The sequence below is a fragment of the Suillus paluster genome (assembly GCF_016628075.1).
Source record: "Suillus paluster strain FC165 chromosome Unknown EDB91scaffold_11, whole genome shotgun sequence".
Classification (NCBI taxonomy): Eukaryota; Fungi; Basidiomycota; class Agaricomycetes; order Boletales; family Suillaceae; genus Suillus; species Suillus paluster.
The window spans coordinates 95,358-120,758 of NW_024537571.1; the positions used below are offsets into that span (position 1 = coordinate 95,358).

The window sequence follows — 25,401 nt, forward strand, 5'->3', positions numbered from 1 at the left end:
TACAAATCAGTTACAATGATGCAACTCTTGTATAAATATTCCTAATGGGTTCTAAGAATAGAACTTAGGTTTCAATATCATGACTCGGTATCAATACGGTTGAAACCGAGTCTCACAGGCACACTGTTGCAACCAACTTATGAAATTTCCGACAAAGTTCATTGAAAATTTCGCCTAAGTCCCTTAAGACGAGCCATGAACAACATCAAACTCGAACTTCCTGCGCAAATTCAAGCATTCAGTTTCACATTTGAAACCAGTACACCTGGACCTGTAGTAAGTACTAAATATCTCTCTTATATGAATGACTAACTTATACTTCTATATAGACTGTCGAAATCGCCATCCAAAAGTCTCTGAAACGGTCAAGGTCACAGATGATCAAAGCTGCAGGACAGCAGCGACACAGAAACACAGAGGCCAGAAATCGTTAATCACTGGGGAGAGGCCCAGAAGGTTGTGAGTTTTTCTTGCTTTATTTATTGGTGTCTGAGTGCTTACTAGTATCTGCTGTCTAGGTCATTGATGATAGTGTGATGAAACCAGAGTCGGAACCCGAGCAACGGCCACCATATGAAGCTTAGATGAATCAAAGAATGAGATCCCTCAAACGTTCCTTCAACGTGTCACAGACAATTTTACTTTCTGTAGTAGGCTTTGTAAAGTAGGGATGCTGTAATGCGCTCATGTGACCCCTGGATTTTGAGTGTCCTTCTGTCAAGTACTGAGTCCTGACATATCTAAGATAACACCCTCTGCACCATCTAACATGCCTCACACACAATACTACTGCAAGGTTCACAGCTGCAACAGTGCTCTTGTACTATCACACACCACTCACACTCATGAGTGAAGTGATCTACTCAATCAAAGTGTTTCTTCACAGGCAAATTTTAGGCACGTCGGTGGACACATCATGCCTGGGGCTCGTGCAGATGAGGGTCCTATTTCACATGGATTCGCAGTTCCATTACACGAGCCACTGCCTCCCCTTTCCCTGGATGTTGAATTCCATGATCCACCTCACATCTCAGATTCCACAGTGGAGCAGGAGATGTTAGACTTTGGATTTCTTACTGGCAAGGACCTTGATATCATGACTCACGGTAGGGCGTTACCGAATCTCAGACCTAACTTCCACAGCCTGGAGGCTCTTCTCACTGCTGTTGACCACTTTGATGGATATAACACAGCTACAGCAGCTGGTGGACAGCCCCTGACAGCTCATGAGGCTCATTGTCTTCCTATCAACCCCAAGTGGTGTATGCTTGACTGACAGCTTGCAAATCTATTTGATGAGATACAAGAATAAGAACTGCAACAGGTGGATCAAGTGGACGGGATGATCTTGATGTCAACATTGATGTTGATGCAATCTTTGATGACCAAGATGATGATGAAGATCACAGTATCACTACCTTGAATACTGGACCAGATGAGGATGAACCCAATCCATTTATTGTGGAGGAAGTTCTTGACTTGAAAGACAACAGGGACCTCACTGACATTCCCCCCCACCTCCTCACCATATATATGGTGGTGTCATGGTTACATTTGCAGTTCCACCTACCAAGAGTGGCTTGTAATGCATTGCTAACCATCTTTGCATGCATCCTTATCTTGCTTTTGCCAGCAATCAAAACATCCTTCATCACTCTCCAGTCAAGCAACCGTGTCCTTGGTGTTGACAAGTCTGCATATACACTACCTGTTTGCCCTATTTGCCGAGATGTTTATTCCCCTGGAGGATCTCCACAGTCGCATGATATGTGTATAACTTGCAATGTCAGCTTATTCCTTCCGGATCTAATGAAACACGGGAATCTTCGTGCTATAAGATCACCTGTCGTCAAGTATCACTACCTTCTGCTCTCAGAGCAACTCAAATCATTGCTGAAGGTTCTGGACCTGGAGGCTAATCTCAATGCTTGGCAATCAAAACCTCGAAATCCAGGTGAATATACTGATATTTTCAATGGGGACATGTATCATACAAAGCTCCAAGGTGTGGATGGTAAGATATTCTTTTTGAACCTTCCACATGAGAAAAATGGTCCAGACGGGGAGCTTCAAATTGGTGTCAATCTTGGAGTTGATTGGTGCATCATTTTTCATCACAATCATCCACAGTTAAATTGTCTCCTTCCAGGTTCTCATATATTCAAAGCAACATAGCACCGTCTCATTCCTCCTGTCCAACTTCATTTTCAGTTTGCAATCTTCCCCTGGAATACTGGTATATCTTCATACTCTGCATACTAGACATCTCACTGAATACCATTCCAAGTTATCGAACATCTAATCTAATGTGTACTAGCATTCTCCCTAGTCCGAAAGAGCAGAACCCAGATCAAATTCAAAGATTCCTTCACCCCATCGTCTCAGACTTGCTTCGCCTCTGGAAGTCTGGGGTCCAGTTACCTATGGAATCATGCCCACAAGGTAATGTTTGCTTCATTAAAATCACAATCACTGATTACCCTATCTTTCAGGTCGGCTTGTCTGTGTGATCTTGGTGGCTGTTGTGTGTAACAAACCAGCTGCACACAAAATCGGAGGGTTTGTATCTCATTCCCACACACATTTTTGTACGTGCTGCTGGATCAAGAACGAAGACAAGGATAAACCTCAATCCTTTCAGAAAGGAGGTGCACATGGTTGTACTATTAACATTTTTAATATTAGATGTTCAATTTTTATAGCATTTCAACCCCGCACGAACACAGAACAGCAGGACTTGGGTGAACATTATTGAAATCTTGGGACATCAAGCGCCCAGAAGGTCTTTGTAAAGGAGTACACCACTCGATATACCCAACTCTCATGTCTCCCATACTTTGACTTGGTCGAGCAAATTGTAGTTGATCCAATGCACAATCTATTTCTAGGTAAGTTATTTTATCATGAAATATTACACTGACTAACTATATATCACTCTTTAGGTCTAGTCAAAACGCACTTTATAATATCTGGGTGCAGTTGAAAATTCTTTGGGCAAATCATGAACTCAATACATTTCATGATATGCTAGTATGTCATATATCTGATCCGACCGCTCTGTCAATATTAATATCTGCTCCGCCCAACATCCTACTTCCCCCGCTCTCCTACCATCTCTGCTCTGTCCGCCCTCTGCACGACCCAGTTGGCTTCCACATCCGCTCCTATGGCTCCGCTCAACCGCCTCGTCGGTTGCCTTTCTGCATCATCCATTCTACTGTAAATCTCCTTCCCCCATTTAGGTATATACTTTCCCCATTTGCACTTAGTACTTACTTCCCGGATCACCAGTACTTCCTATAACCGCTTGACTAACTGATCTGACACGTACATATTGATATCCGCTTCGACTTATGTTTTTCACCTGTGTTCACTTACAAATTGTATACTTGGTACATAGCCTCCTACCAAGGACTAACCAGTCACTGCCTCCTACTTAGAAGTATATTAAACATATCCTGTACTTAGCTACACCCCAGTCTTAATACTACTTGTCTTCCTGCTGTCTCTACTAGTGGGAATTCTCCGTAGGACTTTGCTCCCTCTCCAGACACAAGTATACCTTGTTGTCACCTCCGACCCTCCACTCCAACTTTAAGAGCCACACTCTAAAGTATTCGCTCTTACTTCTCTGACTTCCCCTATTGTTCCCCTTGCTCCCCTCCGTTCCAATAAGCTTCCTCTGCCTTCTCCACTCCACTCCTAGTCGGATTACCGCTAGCAGCACTTACCTCCTGACCCACCAAAGTGGACCAAAGTGGACCACTCGTCCTATTGTTGGACATCATTGGATCCACTCCAAATTTGGGGCATGTACTCGGCTAAGGGCGCAGTGCAAGAGCTGAAGCCAAGCCCCGACCTCTCGGCTTCTCCATAGTAGATGTAAGCTCATTTTTGGTCTAGATACATCAAGCTGACAGATTCATTTAGTTTATTGTCCCTGGATCATGCGGGAAGCTGCTGACCAATATTGGTATGTCATTAGTGTTAAGACTGTGTTCAGGGGTGAGACGGAGTCTGAGGGCCTTGGCTTCAGCTCGTGCACTGCACCCCTTACCCAAGTACGTGCCCCTAATTTTGGGTTGTAGTCTGACTCGAGTTTCTATGAGCTCCAACAGGACATTGGAGTGGAGGTCCTTCAAAGGAGGGCCGACGGACTACTGGATGAGTGTGGGAACATCGGGCAGAGGTTGGTCCGCCCAACAGAAGAGAGTTGGAGGGCTACTGCAGTCGGAACTAACAGTAGGAATGGAGCAGAGGAGACTGCTTGAACGAAGTCCAAAGCAGAATGGAAACACAGAGGGCAGAGGTATGAGGGTTTTAGCCACAAGTCTGACATGCGGGAAAGGTGGCAGAGGCACAGGAAGTCGCACATGTGGAGAAGGTGGCCAACCTAGAGAGTCAATCCCCTAGGCCAGCAAACAGGAGTTGTCAAGGGTTTTGCCCAAGAACAGGGACAAGAGAGCAGGGCTTAGAAAAGGTAATATTCAGACTGAAGATCTACCAATAGATGTACATATCTTTATATACTCTAAGTAAGTAGCATAGCATAGCAGAAGGCTATGTGCTGAGTGTACAGAATTACTAGAAAGATGACTGAGACATATGAGAAAGAGGCTCGGAGAACAGTATGTACACGACGGATCAATAATCACTCAGGTATAAGGATTACCGGTGATCCAAAAGGAGGAACTATGATACTAAAAGGAGATAGGACCAGTTGAGTGGTTCCTAGTCTAGGAGTGGACTGGTGAGGTGGTCAGACAGACTAATAGTCGGGTGGACTGATACAAGAGAAACTGGAGGAACTGAGTTGGTTGGAAAAGCGGAGATGGTGGAGGGAGTAGGAATAGGATCGGGTGGACCGACAGAGCGGAGGAGTGGAGCTCCAGATAGGGTCAGATGGTCGGGACATAGTGTCGGAGGAATTAGACGGGCGGAGGTAGCAGGGCTAGTCCTGCTGAGATGCACTTTGTGCATCATCAGAGAAGAAGGGATGGAGCCCACAGGGAAACAGGGGGTCAGACTAGCGGTAGGGATGTTCACAGGTTGTATTGGAGGTGCTTGGATCCAGTACATGACAATCAGGGGATGCGCTGACAGCAGATCAATTGTTACTTCTTGCAATGGTTTATGGTCCAATCATTGTAAGTTTATAATTGCTTCACTATGTACTAACTATGATGTGCTGCTAGATCCCACAGCTATGGAGCACGTGTCTTCCAACTGATGCAGACAATGATATTCTGTGTCAGTGTGTCACCCAGATTAAGCAACTAGAGAATCAGAAGGAGACTGCAGACAACCACAAGTCTGAACAGAAGAAAGCCCTTGAAGAGGCAAAGAAGAAGGGCAAGGCCGCATTTGATGCTGAAAAGGCCCAGATTTCACAGGGGAAACTCGCAGCAGCAGAAGCAAAGACATAGAGGAAGCTGAGAGCAGCTGCTGCTGAGCAGGCTGAAAAAGTGAGGTTGGCTGCGGAGAAGAAAGCAAATGCTGCCAAACAAAAGGTGACTTGTTACTTTCCATATACAGTGTACTATACTACTAACTATTAGATAACTAGGCATCTAAGAAACAAAAGGCCTCTGTGCAAACTGTTGATGACCTCCCGGAGGGTCAGATACAACTGTCTCCTCCAGCACCAGGCACCATACCAGCATCTGTGTCTGCAGATTCGGATGACAGAACTGAGGACTTTAAGTTTTCGCTCCACCCCGATGACCCGGATAACTTCTTAAAGCTATGCACTGCCCTTCAGATTCTTATTAGATGTCAAATATCTGACAATGATATTGATTGTGCTGATAAGCTGCTTCAAGAGTACAACACGGAGCTTATACATGTACACTATCTAGTTTCTCTGCATTCTTCTCTTTGGTTCATATTCCCTTTCAGCTCTATGGTTCTAGCGTCCTCAAGCCTAACCATCATTTCTCAACTCATGTCAGTGCCTGTGCACACAACTTTGGTCCCATTCATAATTTTTGGACCATTTTGTTTGAGCACCTCAATAAGGTTCTGAAATCATTCAAAACAAATAATCATGGAAATTGTTAGGTACTGTGCCGGCTCAGGAAGCAGAGGGGTCGGGGCTTGGCTTCAGCTCTTGTGCTGTGCCCTTAGCCGAGTACGTGCCCCGAATTTGGAGCAGGTCCGACATTGTCCAACGATAGGACAAGTAGACCGCTTAGGTCTGCTTTGAGGGTTGGGAGGTAAGAGCTACTAGTGGTGGACTGACTAGGAGTGGAGCAGAGAAGACGGAGGATAATGGGAAGGGTGGAGAAGGGACAGGGGGAATGGTTGATAGGAGCGGAGGAGGTGGAGGATAGTGCGGAGGGCAGAAAGGAGTAGGGGAAATATTTGATGGGGGCGGAGAAGTAAAGAGAAGACTTAGAGCATGGCTCTAAGTCGGAGTGGAGGGTCAGAGGTGACAACAAGGTGAAACTTTTGTCCAGAGGAGGCAAGGTCCTACTGAGAATTCTCACAAGAGTAATTGCAAGAAGACAAGTAATATTAAGACTGAGGAAAATATGTAAGTACATGATATGTTATATACTTCTATGTATGAGGCAGTGATCAGGATAACTATGTTGTAAAGCTATGTACCAAGGATATCATTTGTAAGTACTTACACATGTGAAGACATAAGTCGGAGCAGATATCAATATGTATGCGTCGGATCAGTGATCGAGTGGTAAAAGGAATTACCAGTGATCCGGGAGTAAGGGTCTATGTACCGAAGAGGAAATTATATATCTAAAAGGGGAAAGTGGTTCCAGTTGAATGGAGGCATTTTATGGAAGGGGACCGGTTGGGTGGTTGAGTGGAAGTGTAGGGGCGTATGTGGAAGATGATTGGATGGAGTGGAGAATGGATGGAGTGGAGGTGGTTGGAAAGTGGAGTGGATATTGATATTAGAGCGGTCGGATCAGGTATATGACAGGAATGGAGAGCTCAAGACAATGTTCTTCTGGGAGTTCCACAGGACATGCGAAATTGGAAGGCTGGTGAGTGTCATTCAGATCCCTGATTCTATTGCCTGATGCTCCATGTAGACATACAGCTTACTGCAATTTCCAAAGGAGTCACTTCCAGTGAAGTGGCTGAAATTGTGCTGAAGACCTCCAATGGGAAAGGGGTACTGTTGCTGGGCTTACAGCACTGTCAAAAGACCTCGATGATGCTCAACTAGATGGTGTGTTATGTTTATCTGCATCAATCTCTCCACTAATCTAAATAAAAACATCAGCTGGTCAAGCCTATGCCCTTAGTCCACAACACAAGACTCAAGCTATGTCCACAGAAACTTATCGACTACTCACTCACACAATTTGTTATTGATATCCCCTTAGCCCTGTTCATTGCTGCTCAGATTGCCCTATTATCTCCAACAGTCTGCCCCTTGATCGCAACACTACATTTTTTGACTACGTGTCATATACCGGATCTGAGCACCTCTAATACCACCTGTGAACATCCCCACCCCTGGTCCGACCCCCTGTTTCCCTGTCCGCTCCATTCCTCCTTCTCCGACAATGCACGAAGTGCATCTCAGTGTCATATCCCATACCTCCGGATCTGGAATTCCGGGTCTACTCTATTAAAGTCTGATTCTCTGTCCTGCTATTCTGCCCGGCGCTCCGCCTTCATCTCTGCACTCACTTCTAACTCCTTTTAGAATAACTATTGCTCCAGTTAACAGTTATGTCCTTTTCCACTATGCATACTGATCTGTTCATTCTTACTTCATTTCCGACTTCACTGCTTTGATCCATTACACTTACTAATAGACTTTCCACATGCTTCATACATAGCCCTTACCTTTGCTGACTGATTTACTTACATGATACCTACAGTATATAAACCCCTGTAATACTCCAGAACTCCTGAGTTCAAATATCATCTTAGTTCTGCTCATTCCTGCATCTCCAGACTTGAGTCTCATCTCTTGTCTACCTCTGAGTCTTGGGGGTTAAACCTTAGGACTACATCTCCGGCTCTACCTTAGGGTAGTCTAACCTCTGTTCTGTTTCTACTCCGGACTTGTCTGCAGTAGCCTTACTCCGTTTCGCTTATAGTCTTCCAGAGTTCCACCAAACTCCCCCGACGTCTGACCTCCGGACTTCCTGGACTTCCATCAGACTTCCCTTCTGCCCCCCTGGAAATTCAGGGCACATACTCGGGTAAGGGGCGCAGCGCACTGAGCTGAAGCCAAAGCCCTTTGAGTGGTCTTTCCCTTGAGCATGACCTTAACACTCAGCAGGATTAGCCCTGCTACCTCCGCCCGACCCCGTTCCGCTCTTCCGACACTACCCCTATGTCCTCCGACATTATACCCCTTCCATCCGACCCTATCTGGGGTTCTGCTCCTCCACCCTATCGGTCTGCCCAATCCTACTCCTACTCCCTCCGCTTTTCCTGACCTGCTTGGTTCTGCTCATCTTGTCCCACCCGACTATTAGTCCATCCAACCACCTCACCAGGTCCACTCCTAGACTAGGAACCACTCAACTGGTCCTATCCCTGTTTAGTATCATAGTTCTGCTTTTCGGATCACCGGTAATCCCTATACTCTAGCGATTCTGATCTGTCATGTACATACTGTTCCCCGAGCCTTATTCTCATATGTCTCAGTCATCCTGTTGTAATCCTGTACACTCAGCACATAGCCTTCTGCTATGCTATGCTCATCACTTAGAGTATATAAACATATGTACATTTGTCTGTAGATACTCAGTCTGAATATTACCTTTTCTAAGCCCTGCTCTTCTGTTCTTTGACTTGGGCCTGATCCTAGTCAACTCCTGTTAGCCGGCCTAGGGATTGACTCCCTAGGTCGGCCCCCTCTGATCCTCTGATCCTCCATTCCCCCATTCCCCCATTTCCCCATTCCCCTGCTTCCCTGTTCCCCCATTCCCCCATTCCTCCATTCCTCCACTCATCCAACTTCCCGTGCGTCAGAACTAAACCCCACACTCTTGCATCTGTCCCCTCCGTTCATCTCTGCTTTGGACTTCGTCCAAGCAGTCCCTTCCACTCTGCTTCTACTGTTGGTTCTGACCACAGTAGTCTCCTGCCTCCCTCCTGTCGGGCGGAACAACCCCCGCCTGACTTTCCCACACTCACCTAGTAGTCTGTCGGTCCTCCTTCAGAGGACCCCCATTCCGACGTCCTGTCGGAACTCATAGAACTCATGTTGGACTACATTCCGAAATTAGGGGCACGTACTCGGGTAAGGGGCGCAGCACACGAGCTGAAGCCAAGCCCCTGAGACTCCACTTTACCCCTGAGCACGGTCTTAACACTATGTGATAATTGATGGCAAGCGGTATTATGGTTCAAGCACCGCTGGATACAATTGCTCCTCTTTTGTACATGTCACAATTCCTGGCCCAACAACCACTCAGCATACATATGGTGAGATTCTTAAAATCTTTCAATTTGACCAAAGGTTTCACCATGAAGACACTCCTTTATGGTTGGTGCGGATGCGTTAGTTTGTCCCATGGGATGGAGAATGTGAAAAGGTGTGGACTGATTTGTGAGTTAATCAATTTAATGGTGTCGTGTGATCTAATATTATGATCTAGTGCATGTTCTAGTGTGCATCTTTGGGAGCTTGGGGAGTACCGGGATCGAGACACCCAACTACCCCCACTCATTGACCCTGATTGGATTGTCAGACAGCTGGATATGACAACCATGTCTCTCAGAGATAGCAGGACAAAGGTCTGGGCATCAATCAAAATTGTCAAGGTATCGGGTTTTTTTTTTCAAGTCTATGTAGTACATGATCTCACATCTGGTTGTGATACAGTAACAATGGTACTATCAGGGCTCATCAAGACTCGCATATCAAACAAAATACTACTGGAACCTTTCACAATTGCTAAACCTGAGTCAACAGGCCTGCAACTTGAATATTTCTGTTAGTCTCACCCAATCCTCCATTGCGCTGCTTCCTGTGCCACTCATCAAGTTCCATCAGATAATCCCAGTCTTCCTTCAGCACATCATCCTCATTCAGCCTCGTGTAGAAACCTTTCAGCCAGGGCACACCATCAAGTACCTGCATATCTGGATGATCAATCATCCACCAATCAGAAACCATGTTCCTGAAAGGCTTCATTTTTTTCCCCAACTTTGGCTCGTCACTATTCATCTGTGTTGGATCAAGGTTAAAAACCCTCTTCATTGGCTTCTTGGGTTGTCCCGCAGTTGTCCTGTGGCATTTCCATGGCCTCTTGCTGTTTGCCTCCCCCTCAGTAGGATTTACTTTTGTAGTGGCTGCTGATGCTGAATCTCCATTCAGAGTGCTATCTTCATCTTTGTCAAGCACATCTGACTTCATAGATTTTAAAGTGAGAAAACATAAGAAAGCAACATACTACAAGGTATTGTGTCAGTTTGTTTCATGCTTCTGCAAATTTGAATATGGTACTTACACCCAAACCACGCCATTCATACCCAACAACCATATTTGCTGACTTCCCAACACCAGCTTTGTCTCACCATTCCAAGGTATTTTCAGAAAGTTCGCCCTCAGAGTATTTGGCTGCTATTTTGCAATGATTCTTGGTCACCTATTCATGTAACGAAGGTAAGCAAATGTCTTGTGCTTGATTCAAAAATAGACATACCATCTGACGATGTGCTCACTGACGTGATTCATCCTTTCACTCCTGTGCTTTCTGCACCTTTGTTGGATCCTTTTGACTAAAAACCTGCTGATGGATGTTCCTAAAGTACCCCTTCATGCATTCAGTGATTATCCCTGTATTGAAATCTGCATCTGGGATATCTGATTTTGGGATTGGACCGTTATGCAAGCGCTGCAAAAAAAGGTTGGTCAATGAATGTCAGATGCTACCAAATGCTCACACCTTCTCATTGTCCACAATAAAGTTGATGATTTCCTTGATGAACTGTCCATTCACCTCATCGTCTACATTCCCCATCCAATTTGGATGCCATATCTGCTTGGTATCAATCTCCTCATAGGCCCAGCCATTTTTTAGCGGCATAACCTCTCATAATGTATGTGCTCGTTTGGTCTTTTTCCCACTCTGATCCACACCGCAGAATTAAAAAAATTGCATGTGGATGATGGGCTATTTGAAGATAGTAAGCCAGTCTCAATGATCTAATGTCCACACACATTTTTGCTTACCTTTAATGCAGGATGATCATTTGAGACATTCTTCAACTGCCTCTGGATTTTCGTTTTCGATGAAGACTCGTTGATGTCTTCAAGCTTCTGGATGTGTTCATTTGTGGTGGAAAGCAGCTTATCAGTATGCTGGGCATGGTCGGTGAGTCATTTGACCTCTGTGACAAGATGCACAACCATTGTGTTGAGATTTGTTGACTGGTCATGCAAATCTGTTGGTAACGCAGCACCATTTTGCCAATACATGTTCTGGTTCATGTGCAGAAGGTGAGCAGGCTGTTGAGCCATCGAGTATAACATCATAGCTTGATATTTGTCACTTCCAGGAACAACAGAGGGTGCCCACAAAGACACCTCACTTCCTGAGCCTCCTGTAAAAGGATGATGACCGGAACCAGTATGGTATGGTGTTTCTCCTCTAGAGGATGGGGTAGAGCTGATATTTTGAGGCATACTACCAGCGCGCATGGACTGTGGAGGTGGCCGGTGGGCACCAAAATAAGGGTAGGGAGATGGAGATGGCTGATGCATATCCTGAGGTGCCGGTGAGTGCTGTGGGCTGGAGGAATGAAGTGCTGGGGTATCGTTCAACTGAATCAGATCTTGATATGCAGGGCCAGCCAATTAGGGATCCGCACGGGTAAACCTGCAGGTGTCCTGAGGTCAACCCATACCCGCCAAGGGTACGGGTAGGTGACGGGTACAGGTACAGGTAGCAGCGGGTACATACCCATGAAGGGTATACCCATGGGTGTGCAAGCATGTACTACCTCCACCCAATCCCAACAGCCATCAGTGCTTAGCGCACATGCCCAGCACACATCAGTGAATGCTGACATGGCCTGAACATGTGCGAATGGCACCTGAAGGCACCAGAATAGGAGAAGGAGTGGCTGCAGGAGGTGGGCTGAGATGGGGGGTCAGATTGTGAATGAGGAGTGGTGCAGGGTGCCTCGATTGAGATGTCGAGGTTGAGGGATGGGAATGTGTGCAGATGTGTGCATAGACATGAAAAACAAGTGAAAATGAGCGAAAATAAGCACAGGTAATCAGGAACACTCACAAGCAACCAAAAGCACACGAGAAAAAGCAAAAATGTGCACAGGAACGAGCGCAAATGAGCGCAGCCATGGGCAAATGAGTGCAGAATGTGCACAGACATGAAAATAATGAGCTAAAATGAGTAAAAATGAGTAAAAACAAGTGCAGGTAAGCAGGAACACTCACAAGCAATCAAAGGCATGTGAGAATGAGTGCAAACAAGTGCAGGCATGGGCAAACAAGTGCAGAATGTGCACAGAGATGAAAAAATGAGCTAAAGTGAGTGAAAATGAGTGAAAATGAGTGCAGGTAAGCAGGAACACTCACAAGCAACCAAATGCACGTGAGAATGGGCGAAACCGACCAGTTGCCATCACATTGACAGCTGTTGGCACAGTCTGGGGACAAATGCTTGGGAGTTGTTGATGGATGAGTAGATACTGTAGTAAATGACATCTATACTGTTCCTTGTTTAGGTAGTCGAAATTTATCAGTCACATGGCACCCATTTTTATCGAAACCCATGGTGGGGGTATGGGTAGGGGTATGGGTACCATGACCCCAGACCTGTACCCGTACCCCAGTGATACCCATACCTGTGACCCATGCGGGTTACCCATACCCGTGCAGTACCCTACAGCCAATACACCACTGTGATCGCCCTGCTGCATGTTGCCCATGCCAAATTGAGGTGCAGGGCTGAAGAAATCATCACATTGAGGCAACTGTGGCACCGCTTGGTTCCCAACATTCAGCAGAGATATATGGGACTGGGGTGTATTATATTGTAGAGGGTATGTTTCTCCTGCTGGTTGTTGATAATCGCATGCATTAATGTGGGTAGGAGCATCGCTAGGGCATCTCTGAGGCTGGCCTTGGAACTCGTACATCATCAGTGAACCGCTGAGTCCTCAGTATTGTAGCTATGGCTATTGTAATAAAGCATAATCTTGTTATTGCTCTGTAATACTATAGATATACAAATTTTTTTTTGATATGAATGATATCGAAATATGGGAGTACAATTGGAGTTTGTTATGAGACTGTAGGGGAGCGCAATCACAGGAACAAATGGATAGCAGCGCACTTATCTCAACCTTGATGTATGTTCTCGTTTGTCATGTCCTTGAGATTGTAGGGATGGCTATGTAATCCAACGTCATATTGCTACCGAAATTGCACGACTTTTGAAGGCTTTCCGGTGGAAAGTGGTTTTCGCATCTGACAAACAATTCTAGAGCATTATGCCAGTTCTCAACAACAACATGACATGTTGCCATCACTCCAGACAAGAGACACTACTCCATATTCGCCAGTTTTATTGAAGATGCTTGTATACCCTCACCTATGTGTGACATTGCATGATTTTTGAAAGCTTTCCGATAGAAAGTGTCTTTCACATCCAGCGAACAAATATAGAGCACATGCCAGTTCTCGACAATGGTATGACATGCCACAATCATGAGACACTACTCCAGATGTGCCAGTTTTATTGAAGATGCTCATACTCAGGCTATACCCTCACCTGTGCATGACATTGCACACATTTTCAAGGCTTCATCCTATGGAAACTTTGTGTCTTTACTACTCCCAGCACTCCTTCAACAAGTTGAAGGACCTTGCTAGTGTACTAGCCGTGACTAGTATGACTCTCGGATGGTCAACTTGCTACTAAGTACTACTAGGGAGTAATTCTGTCACTGGCTTGAGACAATCATTATGAGACACAGTAGTACCATTTCAATGGGTTCGCCCCTTAGAAAATCATATAGAAGAATTCATTGTGAGATGCACAAATAACAAGAAGTACTACCAAAAATGAATAGTAGGTAGTGGTAGGTGTCTCAATTAAATGTCCGAAGGTGTGCCAGACTTGACTAACACATACAGTAGCCAACCAGACACAGCGCCATGGACCTTCGTCACCAGCTTGCCGCCACCACCGGTTGCCGAGTGAACTTGCAAAAACAAGGTAGTCTGTGGCTTCGGGTCATCGACATTTTTGTAGGTTGTGATATTACCATATGCCTGGAAAGACAGTGTCGATGAGCAAAAATTCACATATAATGCGCATTGGAATACGGAGTCGTGGATGCAAACGTAACGTGATGGAAGTGACACTGAGAGTGATTCTGGGACTGGATGCGTGCACATCATGCTTGAGTGAATAGGTGATCCAAGAAAAAAAAGTATAGTAGCACACCTTGACCATCAAAACTTGAAGCATCAAGACTCTGTAATGCCCAAAGACCTTGCCCATTTTGCCCCAAGCCCATCCACAATCAACAAGAGCCCGACGGTGAGCACTGAGATCTTCTCTAGTGGCTATGCTGACTTGAATTGACTCTACCTCCAGCTCTTTATTAGCTAAATGAGGGCTCACATGCACATAATGCTCTTTTGCAGCTTGTAGAAGTTTGGTGGTGAGGAGAGGTAGAGAAAGATGGACAGATGGAATTTCCTTGTCACGGAGAACGGCTTGATTATAGCCTAAGCCGAAGAGCATCCATCATCTGCAAAGGATGTCAACAATAGTACCAACTTGTTAGAGAGTACTAGTAGGACTCGAAGTTCTGCCAGTGGTGGAGGAGTTTGAAAATGGTGCCATCGTCCTGGCCTCACTGCAAGACACCTGGGCTGACTTCCAAGTCAGAAAAAGACGAGTCCAAGTCGGTAATCTCTTACTAGAGGAGTCGAAGCAATAGAGTAGAACTTGAAGATCATGATGTACTAGTAATAAGTAGAGGCAATTCTGACTTTTTTAAAAAAGGAAGGTCATCCAACATGTCCTCCTCATCTCTCCTATCCTCCTCATCATCTTCATCATCATCATCATCATCATCATCATCATCTGCCTCCTGCTCATCATTACCTTCTTGATGACCCTCACCATCACCATCATTGTCACCTGTGGTCTGCATCACTGTTGACTGACATCCATGGCATCATCCGGTGCTACTAGATCACAGCTAAGACATTCCCTAGTCATCCTCCGCAGCATCACTGGATGCCTGACACCAATTTGGGTGTAGCACATGAACATATCTCAGTCCACAAATCTGACCTAAATTCATGAGTTGACGGCACTGTTAGACAGAATATTGACACTCACATGCTGACATAATGCTCTTCCCAGTTGTCCAGCTCCCCCCCAGGGCGCTGTTAAGACCATGCTTAGGGGTAAAGTGGAGTCTGAGGGGCTTGGCTTCAGCTCGTATGCTGCTGCCCCTTACCCGAGTATGTGCCCCTAATTTCGGAATGTAGTCCAACATGAATTCTATGGGTTCCAACAGGACATCGGAATGGGGGTCCTCTGAAGGAGGACCAATGGACTACTAGGTGAGCACGGGAAAGTCGGGCGGGGATTGTTCTGCCCGACAGGAGGGAAGCGGGAGACTACTGCGGTCGGAACCAACAGTAGAAGCAGAGCAGGAAGGAACTGCTTTGGACGAAGTCCAAAGCAGAGCGGAACAGGAGGGGACGGATGTGAGAGTGTGGGGTCTAGTTCCGACACACTGGGAAGTCGGAGGAGCAGAGGGACGGAGGAACGGAGGAACGGGGGAGCGGGGGAACTGAGGGAATGTGGGAAACGGGGGAACAGAGGATTGGAGGATGGCCAACCTAGGGAGTCAATCCCCTAGGCCGGCTTAACAGGAGTTGACTTAGGATCAGGCCCAAGTCAAAGAGCAGAAGAGCAGGGCTTAGAAAAGGTAATATTCAGACTGAGTATCTACAGACAAATGTACATATGTTTATATACTCTAAGTGATGAGCATAGCATAGCAGAAGGCTATGTGCTGAGTGTACAGGATTACAACAGGATGACTGAGACATATGAGAATAAGGCTCGGGGAACAGTATGTACACAACAGATCAGAATCGCTAGAGTATAGGGATTACTGGTGATCCGAAAAGCAGAACTATGATACTAAACAGGGATAGGACCAGTTGAGTGGTTCCTAGTCTAGGAGTGGACCGATGAGGCGGTTGGATGGACTAATAGTCGGGTGGGACAAGATGAGCAGAACCAAGCAGGTCGGAAAAGCGGAGGGAGTAGGAGTAGGATTGGGCGGACCGATAGGGTGGAGGAGCGGAACCCCAGATAGGGTCGGATGGAAGGGGTATGGTGTCAGAGGACATAGGGGTAGTGTTGGAGGAGCGGAACAGGGTCGGGCAGATGTAGCAGGGCTAATCTTGCTGAGATGCACTTCATGCTTTGTTGGAGAAGGAGGAATGGAGCAGATGGGGAAACAGGGGGTCGAACCAGCAGTAGGGATGCTTATAGGTGGTACTGGGGGTACTCGGATCTGGTATATGACAGGTGCACTAATGATTTTCCACACTGAAGTAAGCTTGTACCACGCTCTGAGACAAACGCAGGAATTAGGTGAGCCCTGCAAACCACCTGCCCCGGATCGAGAAACCCAAATGTGTCAGGGTCTGATTCATCTACAAATGCAACTTTCGGAAGGCGAGCGTGTTTCATACTGGATTTGTGATTCCGCAATGGTGCAAGCCACCTGACCCAGAGAAACTCGAGGTGCTGCCGATCAGGTTGGACTCCATTGTTGATCCAAGTTTCCATATGGTAAATACCCAATATGTGGGCATACCAGTATGGGTGATTAGGTGTCATCTCCCCCGAAAGTACCATAATATCAGTGTGTGTTCTAGGGCTGATGGTGTCATATTCTCACCTGAGGTCATATGTGGTGTAGTATACCTGCATAGTTTGGACCAAATAGATCATATTATTAGGAATAATAACCGAATTGTGATCACAATAGCTGATATCCAGCTTCCGCAGCCAGTAAAGGATGTGGTCCTTGAGTTTCGGGATAAAGTTCTGATAATAGTTGTAAGAAAAGTGTAAGGTGCATTCCCGCTGCATGTCTACCTTGACTGCCGGATCACCACCATGATCTTAAAGGAATTGGGATTGATTGATTGGACTATCCCTATTGGTTGCGATATGGTGATGTACGTTGGAGGATGTTGAAGGGGGAGCGTCAGCAGGTGATAGGCTGTCAGAAGATGTGCCTCCTTCTTCCGCAACCCGTCGAAGTACACAGCACCTTTGTTTGTGCTTAGCTAACTGCGTCAGGGTGTCCAATTTGTTGGTTAATGGGTAAAATGCCTTGAGAGCTCTGTGTGCAAGTTCCCCCTGGCCGAATTCAACTTCCATAGATAGTGGAAATACAATATATACATACCATTTGAGTACTGAAGGAATCCATAGTCCTGAAGAATCAGATAGATCTTGCATAATCCGTCATCACATGAAATTTGTATGTGTTGAGATTGAATTTTTTTTCTCTGTTGAGTGAACCTTCATTGTCAAGCCACTTTCTCTTTCGGTAACTCTGTAGTATTGAAGGTAGTGCAGGTGTCACATTGAAATTTCCGCAACTTCCAAGAGAGTTTCTTAAATGTATCTTCGAGAAAAGTCCCCATAGAGTCTGAGTGCATCCTGAGCTTGGCAAGTGCATGCCACTGCGCAAACCGATACAGCAAAGACTGCACAACTATATCATGTTCCACAGGGAACAGCCCTTCAAAAACCAGGATAGCACACTGATAACAGAGAACATGTTAGCAAGGCGAATGCATAAAAATGAGTCATGCAAAAACCTGTAAGATATTTTCAAAGTCCCATGCTGCTAACCTTTTCATCTCAGAAGTATTGTTTGCGAACTTTTGGAGTATGCCATTGCGAAAGATTGGAACCTGGCAAAATCTATGGGGAGATCGAGAATTGTTAGCAAGTAATAAAACTCTGGGCAAATTCTGCCTACCTGCAATCAAGGGCTGCAACTAGCTGACTACCGTTAGGAAGAGCATACAAAAGCCTGATGAGGTGGGTTAGTAGCACTTTCCAAGTACCCAACTCACATTCATGCATGAAGTCGACCATGAGCATGCGGAAGGGGTCGAGGCTGAACAGTCCAAGCTTCTGCACAAATCGATTCTGCAGGTAACTGGAAGGATCTATATGCACTTACAAGAGTGGGTACCCATGAACCCTCGCCAAGGGCATCTTCAACCTTCAAACTGTCTACCATATTCCCCCACTTGTAGATATACTCACGAGCCTTGAGGACCTTTGTCATAGCATATATACGTAGATTTTGTATACAACTCCACATGTCCTTGACGAGACCGAGAGAGCCAAACAAGCTTTTTGGGGTGAGACAGTGAGGGCAAGCGCATGAGCCCATATCTTTGATGGTCGCAATTAAAACCATGGAATTTGATGAGCGATCTGACAACTTTACTAATGAAGGCAAAGCGAAAGTACTTCTCAGGGTAATCAGCAGAATATGTAAAGATGCGGGGAAACACCCTGTGCAGCACACCATCAGCACATTTCAGGACAAGACCATGCCAATATGCAAAAAGAAAGTCCTCAGTCAAGCAATATTTCCCAGCATCCATGAAACAATTCCTGGCAGCAGTGAGTATGAAGTGATGCCATGCCAGTTTTTGATATGTGCGATAGGCCACTCAAAATATCTTTGATACCATTGGGAAGCTAACAAGGCCATCAGTATCAATAACCAGTTGATAGGCATATGCACAAGGAGGACTCACTGAAGGCAAGAACCCAATGGGGTGACATGCCCCTGATTGAGGTAACAATTGAGTGTACTTTGTCAGGTTTCCAAAATAGAGGTAAAGCGGCCAGGCTTTTGTGGTTCCAAAGTTCACTAGGTGAGTTGCATCAGAAAAGAACATAAGTCCTGCTATAACCTGCTCCAAGGAACAATTAGGCTCCTTTGGCAACTTTTGGAGATCGTCCTGAGCCTCCAGCCATGAATCTGAGGTGTAGAGCTCATCAAATATGCGCTCCTGATGGCCGTCCAATGGATCCTTCCATAGTTGTTTGAAGGGCAAGAGATGGAACGCACAGGCTTGGACATCCGTGAATGCTGTGCGGATTACTTTGACTAGAGGGCAATAGTGGAGTCCACAAATAGTATATTCTTTAGGGCCTTCCTTGGTGGACTTCATCGGAATGTTGATAGTAATGTCAGCCTCAACCCAATCATCTGAAATGCAATTCTCTTCCCACACTCATCCTTATCCAATTCTTGCAAGCTCCTTCTCACCGAGAAGCCCTCAAGATCCTTAACAGTCAAAATCATCGGCCTGTAAAACATCTTTAACAAGACGCTGGATCTCCATTTCTGATTTCCTGTGGCTGCCTGAATTCATCCAGGATACAAGCCAATAAATGGACATATTGGGGAAGGGGTAGGGTGGAGGCAAGACATCGGGCAGCCTGAGGCCCAGGGAGTCTGCTCCTTGAACTGCTGTTGGACATGTTCTTGTGAGTAATCCAGATGGAATAAATTTATCGGGTTCGAAGGAAGGACAACGAGGGTACAGTCAACTGAGTCCAAATGAATTAAAGGCAGTCTAGATGGTGTCCCATAGTGTTAAAATGATTCGTCAAATTTTTTTCTGGTGTGGGAGTGATGGCCTGGGGACATCATCAACATCATTAGAGGCATTCAGGTCCTCAGCTAGATGCTCAATATCATCGAAAGGCCTGGAAATCCTTCTCCTAGGAAGTGTGGGTGCTGCTAAAGTCGAGCAATCATTAGCAACATCCAGATCCAGGGGCTAAAACAGGCCTACATAAGACATGCGGCTCAGATCCATTTCCAAAGTTGGGGCCCTGTCATATACCTGGATCTGAGTACCACCTATAAGCATCCCTACCCCTGGTCCGACCCCCTGTTTCCCCAGTCTGCTCCATTCCTCCTTCTCCGACAATGCACAAAGTGCATCTCAGCAGGATTAGCCCTGCTACCTCTGCCTGACCCCATTCCGCTTTTCTGACACTACCCCTATGTCCCCCGACCCCATACCCCTTCCATCCGACCCTATCTGGGGTTCCGCTCCTCCACCCTATCGGTCCACCCAATCCTACTCCTACTCCCTCCTGCTTTTCCGACCTGCTTGGTTCTGCTCATCTTGTCCCACCCGACTATTAGTCCATCCAACCGCCTCATCGGTCCACTCCTAGACTAGGAACCACTCAACTGGTCCTATCCCTGTTTAGTATCATAGTTCTGCTTTTCGGATCACCGGTAATCCCTATACTCTAGCGATTCTGATCTGTCATGTACATACTGTTCCCCAAGCCTTATTCTCATATGTCTCAGTCATCCTGTTGTAATCCTGTACACTCAGCACATAGCCTTCTGCTATGCTATGTTCATCACTTAGAGTATATAAACATATGTACATTTGTCTGTAGATACTCAGTCTGAATATTACCTTTTCTAAGCCCTGCTCTTCTGCTCTTTGACTTGGGCCTGATCCTAAGTCAACTCCTGTTAAGCCGGCCTAGGGGATTGACTCCCTAGGTTGGCCATCCTCCATTCCCCTGTTCCTCTGCTCCTCGTTCCCCCATTCCTCTGTTCCCCCGTTCCCCCGTTCCCCGTTCCCCCGTTCCCCCGTTCCCCCGTTCCCCCGTTCCCCCGTTCCCCCGTTCCCCGTTCCCCCCGTTCCCCGTTCCCCCGTTCCCCCGTTCCCCCGTTCCCCCGTTCCCCCGTTCCCCCGTTCCCCCGTTCCCCCTCCCCCGTTCCCCCGTTCCCCCGTTCCCCGTTCCCCCGTTCCCCCGTTCCCCCGTTCCCCCGTTCCCCCGTTCCCCCGTTCCCCCGTTCCCCCATTCCCCCCGTTCCCCCATTCCCCCGTCCCCTCCGCTCATCCAACTTCCCGTGTGTCAGAACTAGACCCCACACTCTCACATCATCCCCTCCATTCCGCTCTGCTTCAGACTTCATTCAAGCAGTTCCCTCCGCTCCGCTTTTACTGTTGGTTCCGACCACAGTAGTCTCCCGCTTCCCTCCTGTCGGGCAGAACAACCCCCGCCTGACTTTCCCGCACTCACCTAGTAGTCCGTCGGTCCTCCTTCAGAGGACCCCGTTCCAACGTCCTGTCGGAACCCATAGAATTTGTGTCGGACTACATTCCGAAATTAGGGGCACGTACTTCGGGTAAGGGGCACAGCGTACGAGCTGAAGCCAAGCCCCTCAGACTCCACTTTACCCTTGAGCACGGTCTTAACAGGCCCTCTAAGTTCATTTCCAAGTCCATGGTAGTGGGACAACAACTTTCTCCCCTTTCTAAGTTTGCGTCTGCATCAAGGGGGAGCTGCGAGGGCCCGGGACTGGGAGGATCAAATAACATACGAGCTGCAGAAGGTTTGCGAGGAGCATTTGATCTTGGATAGACCCTCACTGCATGCCTGGGGAGTCTTGCCGGTAATGATTTCTACACACATGAGTTCAAGTTGCTTCTCTTGAGTGCACTTCACTGTAAATGACCACTCACTTGTGATGCATTTACTGACAATTTTGGAACTAAATTCACCAATGTCGCATCCCTAGCTCGTTGGACTCTCTTTTGGCTTGCAAGGATGCTGGACATCTTGAAAAAATGACAACTTGCACGATGCCTACTAAGTCCTCAGGTAGAGTCCATTGCCTTGTTCCATGAACAACCTCGAGCACCACAGGACACCATCAAAAGAATAAGGAACAAGATCCAAAGAAATTTGAACCACATGGATTGCAGTCTGCTTATACTGTACATAATAGGCTCGTCAGCAACATGGATTTGTGTAAGTCTGAGACATAGGCGAATAAACTAACTCACTATATAATGTAGTTACATGATGTTTAGGTATACTTATAGCATTTCAAGTAATTTTACCAACACTGTCATTTGAAATACAAAGTATGTTCCCCTACTCTACTAGTTTCCCACACTTTGAAAATTACAAGTATTGTTTGAAAGTCCAACTGTGCGCCAACGTGCACCAAGCATCTCACACAAGTTCTTTTGAACTTTAGCCGCGAGTTGAAAGCATTTAGCAGGTTTCTAGGCAAGCTTTCAACAGTTTCAAATTGTATTTTGAGTTCCACTAATAGCTCAAGCACCCACCTCCTGAGTACTGAGTGTCAGTAGTACCAGGCTTAGTTCTGCAGGTCAAATCAAGTTACTGTGAACAAGAACTCTGATACCGTCATGGGGCTCATTGCGGAGCATCACTGGACTTAGTGAAAAATTTTGCCCAATGGTGACACTTGTGTGAGTTTTCTATTTGTTGATTCGCTGAGAACCAGGTAGAAGTTCACCAACAACTTGAAGCATGTACCCTTGCATGCTGTTCAACAGTTTTATGCCTTGCACAAGCAGCACTAGCAGTTCAGTTGTGTCAGGGAGCACTAGGTCCTTCAAGAGGTCTGTTTATTATCAGGAGCTATCTTGCCCGAGTGGCCCATTCACTGTAACTGACTCACTATGCATTGCATTCCAGTATTTCTGAATTGTCACCTCCCACGTCTGAGGTGCCTAATAGCTCTCCCATTTCAAAGAGTAGCTCTTCCAGCTTAAAGGCTAGGTCTGATTTTATTAGAAACCACTTTACTTGAGTGTTTGATTCACTGATTACATACTCCAGTGTCTCATCACCTCCCACGTCTGAGGCACCTAATAGCTCTCCCATTTTGAAGAGTAACTCTTCCAGCTTAAGAGCTAGTCCCCCAGTGACCCCAAATAAACATATTAGGTATGTTTATCCATCAAGGGCCATTTGTGTATCACATGAGGGGCCATTCATACTATGAACTCTAGTGTTCAGCCTTCCACATCCGAAGTGTCTGCTCCCATTTTGAAGAGCTATACCTCTTCATGCTTGAGGGCTACTTCCCCAGTGACCCCAACCAAACCTAGGTCTGTTTAATATGAGCTATGTAGCATGGGTATTGACTAAGGCTTCTCAGAGTATCCACTACTGGATCACTGCCTCCTGTATTTGAGGCACCTACTAGCTCTGCTATACTGAGGAGTAGCTCCCCCATACCAAGTAGCTCGCCTATCCTGAGGGGCAACTCTCCCACTGCAAAGGCTCCATTTCTCTTGACCACCATGTCCAATGAGGGTAACCCCATAGTAGCCCACAGATATGGTTCTCACAAGAGGCCATACCAGTATAGCATACTGTCAGGTGATGAACTTGATGACTGCAAGAATGTTCACACAAAGAAATCCAAGCTGTTTACATCAGTATGTCACCCTAATCTGAATGCATTTCAAAACTGATGTCTTTTAGTTCACTTGTGATCAATCCTCTGATTCAGAAATTTATTTCAACCAGCTGCATGCTTGAGCTCTCTTGTGTCAGCTGCCGGACTTTCACCGCCAAGATGGAATACCAGCGTCTATGTGCTGAAGAACTAGAACTAATGATGTCCCTCATGAAGGATGAAATGGAGGAGTCCCAGGCGCATCTGACTGAGACCGATTTACAAATAGGCTCACTTTGGAACAGCCTCTACGATGCAGGAGTGGCAGTAATAGGGAGCAAAGGGAGAAAAGACGCCAAGAAGGATCTCGGAAATAGCAGGTTGTTCCCTGGTTGCCGAGACCACAAGGCTGATGACAGCAGTGACCCTTACCACTCTTCGGTCTCTTCTGGATGCGATGGCGGTGTTGATGACAAGTGGGGGGCAGCTGAGGCGTGAGGAGTCACAATTACTAACAAGCAACTCCACCATTCAATTGAATCCTTGAGTTCAATTACTCTATCTAACTGTTTATAGATTACATATGTACATATGTAGTCTTTTGTAGTACCACTACTAGTTCTTGCAGTACGATTATGCGAATTTGAATGTATTTCCTGTGTCTTCTGATGCGGCGGCTGACTCTGAGTCTTACCTTGACTATCATCCCATAATCATGATCTCATCAGTCTAGAATGAGAGTCAGCCTAAAATATTGCAGAGAACCCTCAAATTAATCACTGTACGAGAGTCATGCCTCGTGCTGCGATCGATGGAGTGCCTGCCGCAAGTTCACTTTGAATTTGACTCGGAGCTGCTCATTTGTCTACCACTACCCCCATGAACAGGCTGAACCAGCCTTGACTATGCTTTATTTAAAGGTGAGTGCAGGTTTCACTTGATCGGGTGATTCAACTTACAATCATCTCTAACACTACCACCACCACCACTACCACTATTGAATGCCTCGCGCTGGCAGTGGCCAGGGTGGATGCAAATATGGGCGTACTAGTAGTACCTCTCAGGCTGGTGACTCCGAACCTGCCAGTCATGGTGGTGTTCAAGTTGACGCACATCATGGACTCACTGGAGGATTAATCCCCTCATTTCAACCGATGGTCACAGTAGCACTGTTCCAAGCCGCAAGCCTGAATGAGTCAAACTCAGGAATCACAATGGAACATCGCATTTCTGATAACACCAGTATGATACAAGTACGTAGTATGCCTTGCTTCAATGTGTTCTCAGTTCAATGCTTACAATTTCGACAAATTGCAGCAGCAGCATGAGAGTCAGCCTTCTCGTCGACTCGGACTGGCGCAAGAATGCCTTAGACCATATACAATTCCATCCTCACACACCTCCAGCCAGTGAACATCGTCGAGGGCTTCAGTGAGCACTATGTCACTGGATGACCTCGGTGACGACAGCAACCATTCACAACATGCAAAGCATGGCTCAAAGCTGGGCGTAATAAATTCCACAAGAATGGGATTCTACAGCGAGAACGACAAATGCAATATCTACCATGCACAAAAACTCGCGGTGCTTGATATGCTACTTGAAACTGGCTGGGAGGATGATCACAGCACACTAGAGGCCATCGCTATGGAGTGCCTCTCCTCAGCATGCGCGAGGAGCGGCCACCATACATATTTTTTTGCATTGATATGAATGCATATTTATTCATATATAGTTACTCCACCTACTACTGGATCCATCAAGCTTATATTGGATGAACTATCAAACTTACGGGGAAAATTGGTTCAGGAAGCCAAGAACTACCTCTTGGCTCTTGGCTGTCATATACCTGATCCGACCACCCTAATATCAATATCCACTCCACTTTCCGACCCCCTCCACTCCATTCATCCTCCGCTCCGCCTGATCATCGTTTGTATCTGCTCTGCTCTACCGCTCAACCGGTCCCCTCCCATAACATCTCCATTCAACTGGACCTCTTTCCCCTTTTAGATATATGCTTTCCTTTTTGGTACTTAGACCATTACTTCCGGATCACCGGTAATTCCTATTACCGCTCGATCACTGATCCGACGCGTACATATTGATATCCGCCCCGACTTATGTCTTTCCTATGTAAAGTAC

The 25,401-nt window shown here is 46.3% G+C and overlaps 5 protein-coding genes across 5 annotated transcripts; 3 read left to right on the forward strand and 2 right to left on the reverse strand.

Annotated features, from left to right (window-relative positions):
* Window positions 1-195: 195 nt before the first annotated feature.
* Window positions 196-2,983, forward strand: EDB91DRAFT_1079678 (uncharacterized protein; the record flags this gene model as incomplete). The annotated part of the gene is made up of 10 exons (XM_041315163.1): window positions 196-276; window positions 330-370; window positions 399-459; window positions 887-1,262; window positions 1,325-2,099; window positions 2,330-2,442; window positions 2,493-2,588; window positions 2,703-2,741; window positions 2,862-2,888; window positions 2,943-2,983. The coding sequence occupies 10 exons, from the start codon at window positions 196-198 to the stop codon at window positions 2,981-2,983; spliced, it is 1,650 nt and encodes a 549-aa protein (XP_041180042.1).
* A 2,143-nt stretch (window positions 2,984-5,126) lies between these two features.
* EDB91DRAFT_1245480 (uncharacterized protein) lies at window positions 5,127-5,426 on the forward strand (the record flags this gene model as incomplete). The annotated part of the gene is made up of 2 exons (XM_041322552.1): window positions 5,127-5,147; window positions 5,196-5,426. The coding sequence occupies 2 exons, from the start codon at window positions 5,127-5,129 to the stop codon at window positions 5,424-5,426; spliced, it is 252 nt and encodes an 83-aa protein (XP_041180043.1).
* A 4,466-nt stretch (window positions 5,427-9,892) lies between these two features.
* On the reverse strand, window positions 9,893-13,104 carry EDB91DRAFT_1079679 (uncharacterized protein; the record flags this gene model as incomplete). Its single annotated transcript, XM_041315164.1, has 12 exons — window positions 9,893-10,344; window positions 10,392-10,423; window positions 10,449-10,561; window positions 10,701-10,835; window positions 10,887-11,030; window positions 11,174-11,302; window positions 11,330-11,764; window positions 11,848-12,080; window positions 12,237-12,347; window positions 12,401-12,488; window positions 12,542-12,625; window positions 12,811-13,104. 12 exons carry the CDS (start codon window positions 13,102-13,104, stop codon window positions 9,893-9,895), a joined length of 2,250 nt encoding a protein of 749 aa, XP_041180044.1.
* A 958-nt stretch (window positions 13,105-14,062) lies between these two features.
* On the reverse strand, window positions 14,063-14,720 carry EDB91DRAFT_1079680 (uncharacterized protein; the record flags this gene model as incomplete). The annotated part of the gene is made up of 2 exons (XM_041315165.1): window positions 14,063-14,242; window positions 14,418-14,720. The coding sequence occupies 2 exons, from the start codon at window positions 14,718-14,720 to the stop codon at window positions 14,063-14,065; spliced, it is 483 nt and encodes a 160-aa protein (XP_041180045.1).
* Window positions 14,721-20,069: 5,349 nt separating this feature from the next.
* Window positions 20,070-23,754, forward strand: EDB91DRAFT_1245484 (uncharacterized protein; the record flags this gene model as incomplete). Its single annotated transcript, XM_041322553.1, has 6 exons — window positions 20,070-20,182; window positions 20,590-21,222; window positions 22,692-22,799; window positions 22,865-22,963; window positions 23,014-23,296; window positions 23,371-23,754. The coding sequence occupies 6 exons, from the start codon at window positions 20,070-20,072 to the stop codon at window positions 23,752-23,754; spliced, it is 1,620 nt and encodes a 539-aa protein (XP_041180046.1).
* Between the last annotated feature and the right edge of the window lie 1,647 nt (window positions 23,755-25,401).